The sequence below is a fragment of the Sciurus carolinensis genome, chromosome 9 (genome assembly GCF_902686445.1).
Source record: "Sciurus carolinensis chromosome 9, mSciCar1.2, whole genome shotgun sequence".
In the NCBI taxonomy this organism is placed as follows: domain Eukaryota; kingdom Metazoa; phylum Chordata; class Mammalia; order Rodentia; family Sciuridae; genus Sciurus; species Sciurus carolinensis.
In genome coordinates this window covers 7391955-7396558 of record NC_062221.1, presented here as the reverse complement: position 1 = coordinate 7396558, position 4604 = coordinate 7391955, and the positions used below count along the sequence as shown (strand labels likewise).

At 52.8% G+C, this 4604-nt stretch overlaps 1 protein-coding gene across 1 annotated transcript; it reads left to right on the top strand.

The window, feature by feature from the left end:
• The first annotated feature begins 207 nt into the window (after positions 1-207).
• Positions 208-1224, top strand: LOC124992824 (P2Y purinoceptor 4-like). Its single transcript, XM_047564106.1, is given in 3 exon segments — positions 208-801; positions 804-1105; positions 1107-1224. Coding segments are annotated over 3 exon segments (1014 nt in total).
• Positions 1225-4604: the final 3380 nt, after the last annotated feature.

Here is a 4604-nt window from a genome sequence, read left to right as displayed (position 1 = left end):
GTAAGTCCAGACCCTGATTCTGAGGACTGTCTTGCCTTCGGGTTTCTCTCCTCCCTGGAGCTGGCTGTGCCCCAAGGGGTCTGCGAGGGGACTTGGGAGCAGGGCTGAGCCCAGGTCAGGCAGACACTGAGGCCCGCGGAGGTCCTGATGTCATGCTACCCATTGTCCCCCAGGGAACACACATGCTGTGGAGGGCCCTCGCCCAGGATGGAGAAGCTGGGCTCGAATGCCTCCAGGGGCCCAGGTCTCTGCTGGTACTCGGAGGACTACAAGCAGGTCTACCTCCCCGTGACCTACAGCGCCATCTTCCTCCTGGGGCTGCCCCTGAACAGCGCCGTCTTGTGGCTCTGCTGGCGCCAAGCCAAGCCCTGGAGCTGCTCCACCACCTACCTGGTGAACCTGATGGTGGCCGACCTGCTCTACGTGCTGACGCTGCCCTTCCTGGTGGCCACCTACTGCCTGGACGACGCCTGGCCCTTCGGGGAGCTGCTGTGCCGGCTGGTGCGCTTCCTCTTCTACTGCAACATCTACAGCAGCATCCTGCTGCTCACCTGCATCTCCGTGCACCGCTTCCTGGGCGTGTGCCACCCGCTGCGGTCGCTGCCCTACCGCACCCGCCGGCACGCCCGCCTGGGCGCCGCGGCCTCCTGGGCCCTGGTGGTCCTCCTGCTGCTGCCCACGCTGGTCTTCTCCCACACAGACCACGTCAACGGCCAGACCATCTGCTACGACACCACTAACCCCGAGAAGTTCGACGAGTACTTCTCCTACAGCATGGCCCTGATGCTGTCCGGCTTCGTCCTGCCCTCGGCCGTCATCCTGGTGTGCTACTCGCTCATGCTCAGGACTCTGGCCACGCCAGAGGAGGCCCTGGAGAGGACAGGCAGCTCGGCCCGGGCCAAGTCCATGCGGACCATCCTGCTGGTGTGCGGCCTGTTCACCCTCTGCTTCGTGCCCTTCCACCTTGCCCGCTCCTTCTACCTGGCCGTCCGCTTCCTGCGCTCACAGGACTGCCAGCTCTTGACAGCAGCCAGCCTGGCCTCCAAGATCTGGAGGCCCCTGGTGAGCATGAGCAGCTGCCTCAACCCCATCCTGTACTTCCTGTTGGGAGGCAACAGAGTCAAGCTCCTGCAAAGACTGAGACAGAACTGGGGGGGTGAGCATGCAGATGGGGTGGCTGGAGGGGTGCCCGGGGCAGGGCAGATCTGGGTACTGCCCAGGTGAGTCTGGGGACATGAGGCCACCCTTGACTTGACTGAACAGGGATGAGGGCTGGTGCCCTCCCCGGGGAACCCTGCCCAAAGTTAACAAGATTAAGAGGGAGCCACCAACACAGGGAATTGCTTCTTCTAAAGAATCAAACATTTCTCTCGCGTCCAGGCCTAGTTCAAGGACCATCCTCTCTGCAGCCACTCCCACACACCCCAGCTGCTGCTGACCCTCCCAGGCCCTCCCTCTGTGGTCTCGCGGTTGCATGACCCAGACTTGTTAACCTGCTTGCTTATTTGTGCTCTATCTCTTCCCCTGGCAGACAGGACAGGGGCCTCCTCTTAGCCCTGCACCAACCCCAGCTCTGCAGCAGCCCCGTAGAGAGGCTGCACAGAAGGTAGGGTTGAGGGGTGCAGAGCAGACGGAGCCTACCTTAGAAGACACCTTCACGGAGGGGCTCACCCAGCCTCCCGGGCCTCGGAGTCAGGCTGTTGTCCCCCATTTGCAGAGGAGACTGAGCACTGAGTGGCACCTGACTGCCCAAGGCCACCTAGCTGGAGCACAGCCCCCTGAGCTCAAAACCCAACAGTCCAGGCTCACACACAGCCCAGGTTGGCCCAGGTGGGCTCCTGCACAGAGTCTGCCACCTGCAGGCACCGAGGACACTGGCGCGCCTCCAACTGCAGTAATGGTGCTCTAGTTAGAAAAAGTTTAAAGTGCTTTGTGAAAAATGATTCGCCTTATTTCTACTCAAATGTGATGTCTCAGTTTATGATTAAAAAAAAAAAAAAAAAAAGCTTTACCACTCATTCATTCCCTAAATGAAAATTTAAAAAGAACTAAAGCAATCAGAAAAGACAACTTAAAAACTCATATCTAGGGCTGGGGTTGTAGCTCAGTGGTGGGACACTTGCCTAGTATGTGTGAGGCACTGGGTTTGATCCTCAGCACCGCATGTAAATAAGTAAAATAAAGGTCCATTGACAACTAAAAAAATATTTTTAAAAAACTCATATCTAGACAATAATGATCTGCAAGACTCCGCAGATGGAAACATGCGTAGCCTAGTAAATCACTATAATCTCCTAGGAAGAGATGGGCACAATCTTTCCTGAAGAATCAGAGTAGCCACTCACTCCACCCCAATGATTATGAAGTAAGTCACATGTATGTCTAAGTTGGAAATTTTATTCTAAAAGCAGTTTATTGCTTTCAAGGCCATGCAATAATTAGCACTAGACTAAGTGTTGCCTGGAAGAATTCCTCAGGATAATTGGCTTAATGAATAGGCAGGGTTGTTTTCTAATTAGCAGGTCAAGTGTTTCCACACAAACGTTTCCACAGGAACCAAGAACTCAGTCGGGTTTGCTCCTCTGAACACTCTCAGCCCTCATTTTTATTACTAATTTCTGTTCCTTTTGGGGAGTGTGCAGAGGGAGATTCCAGCCAACTTTGTAGCTCCAACTATCAACCCTTACGAGTTAATAAGTTTTCATGTTACTGGAGGAGCCAGGCACCAAATGGAAGTTTGGAGCCACCGCTCACCCACCAGGCCACCCCCTCTAGTGCCCACCACCTTCCCAGCCCTGGAGGGAGAAAAACCATCTGGAACCCTCAGGACCCACAGCTTCACCTAAAGAACACTGCACGCTCTGAGTTCACATGGCATCCTGGGTTTTCAGAGACAGGTTTCTCAAGACACCAGAATTAAACCCTATTAGTGCCTTTGGGGAAAAGACCCCAGTGTGGATAGAGCTGGGAATCCATGGTCCGACGTAGCTAAGAGGATACTCCCCACCCTACTGGTGATCAGCAAATATCCATCTACTGAAGAGATTAGGCAGCAGAGAAAACAAGTTATTCCCAAGCAGACTCATCCAAACGGATGGCGTCCGCCACTGTAGGGAAGCAGGGATCCTCAACCCCATTACCCCCTTGAGTCCCGAGCACCTGCCGCGACTTCCCTGGCTGTTTGGACAGGTTAAAACAAAACTGAAGGCCAACAAATGCTATCATGTTCAAAATGCCAGGACTGGAGTGTAGTGCCTGAAACTGCGAAGGCTACCATGGCTGCAGAAGTGTCAAGCACAGCCCAGCGCCCCAGGTGGCCTGGTGGCATCCAAACAGAGCAACAGGACCAAAGTCCTGGCTGAGAAGCTTGACGTGGCAGCCCCATGGATGAGTGAGTCATAGGAAAGACCGAACTTCACAGCAGGACTCCTACCGCCCCCAAGGTGGCCTCCCCCGCGCAAGCCCTCCCTCACTGCTCTCAGGTGTCCTCAAAACAGCGTTTCCCACACATCGCCCTCCCAGGGCTCCTGCGTAGGTGAATGTTCAAGACCACCTCAACAAATGACATCTCTGAAGGAGAACTGAGGAGAAGGAGCAGAGGACCTAGGATGTACGGAACCATGGAAAGTTCTGACCACCCGGGGACAGAGCTGCCGTTGGACAACAGCACAGGAATGAAATGACTGAACAGTTTCCAGAGAGAGAGAAGTCAAGACATCACATGAAACGGCCTAGCCTGAGGACAAACAGGTATCTCAGCAAAGGGCTCAAATGCCACCTCTCCCGAGAAACCTGCCCCGAGCCCCTCCTGCACAGGCCCTCTCCCATCAGACTCCTCTAGATCATCTTCCTTCCTATAAATTAGAGAGGCCTGACTCAAGTCCCCCTGGCTCCCCTCCTACGTGATCTAGCAAAGGCATGTACACATTGGTGCTTACGAAAGCTTTGTGGAATAAATGAATATTCATGATTCTTGGCATGCTTTCCCAAAATGACTGCTAAATTCAATTTATGAGTGTGTGCCTATAAAACTAAGGCACAAGTTGTTTGGGATTTATTTTTTCCAACACCCACTAACTTCAGTTCAAAGTAATTCCAGAACACACATTACCTGCAAGTACTCTCGCTCTTTCTGTTCAGACTGTATTACAAAACAAGAGAAAGGAGGAATTTTTCACAAAATTACTTGCAATTAAGCATAACCTGAGCTTCTAAACTTGTGTCTTCTCATTATCTTTTACTGTCTCATAAACAAGCTAAATCTCTTTAGAATTTCAATATCCCAACTTTTCATTTTGTTGAGGGTTTGCTTCTTTAAAGTATATCAAACAACTTCAAAGGTAATGGCTCTGGAAGACTTCCACTGTGAGAAGCGGAACTCACATGCTTGCAGCTGGCTGTCACTGGACATTTTAAAGAAAGAGTGCTTAAATCACAAACACAGAGCAAAAGCTGCCACCGCAGAAAATTAAGAAACTGCAGAGTCTGAGAATGTTCTGCTCTGCGAGCAGAGAAACACAACGCAGAGGCCCTCGGGAGGCCCTGGCCCGGCACAAATACAGCTGCCCCCAGGGACTTCTATGCCCCTCTGCTTTTGTACCCTC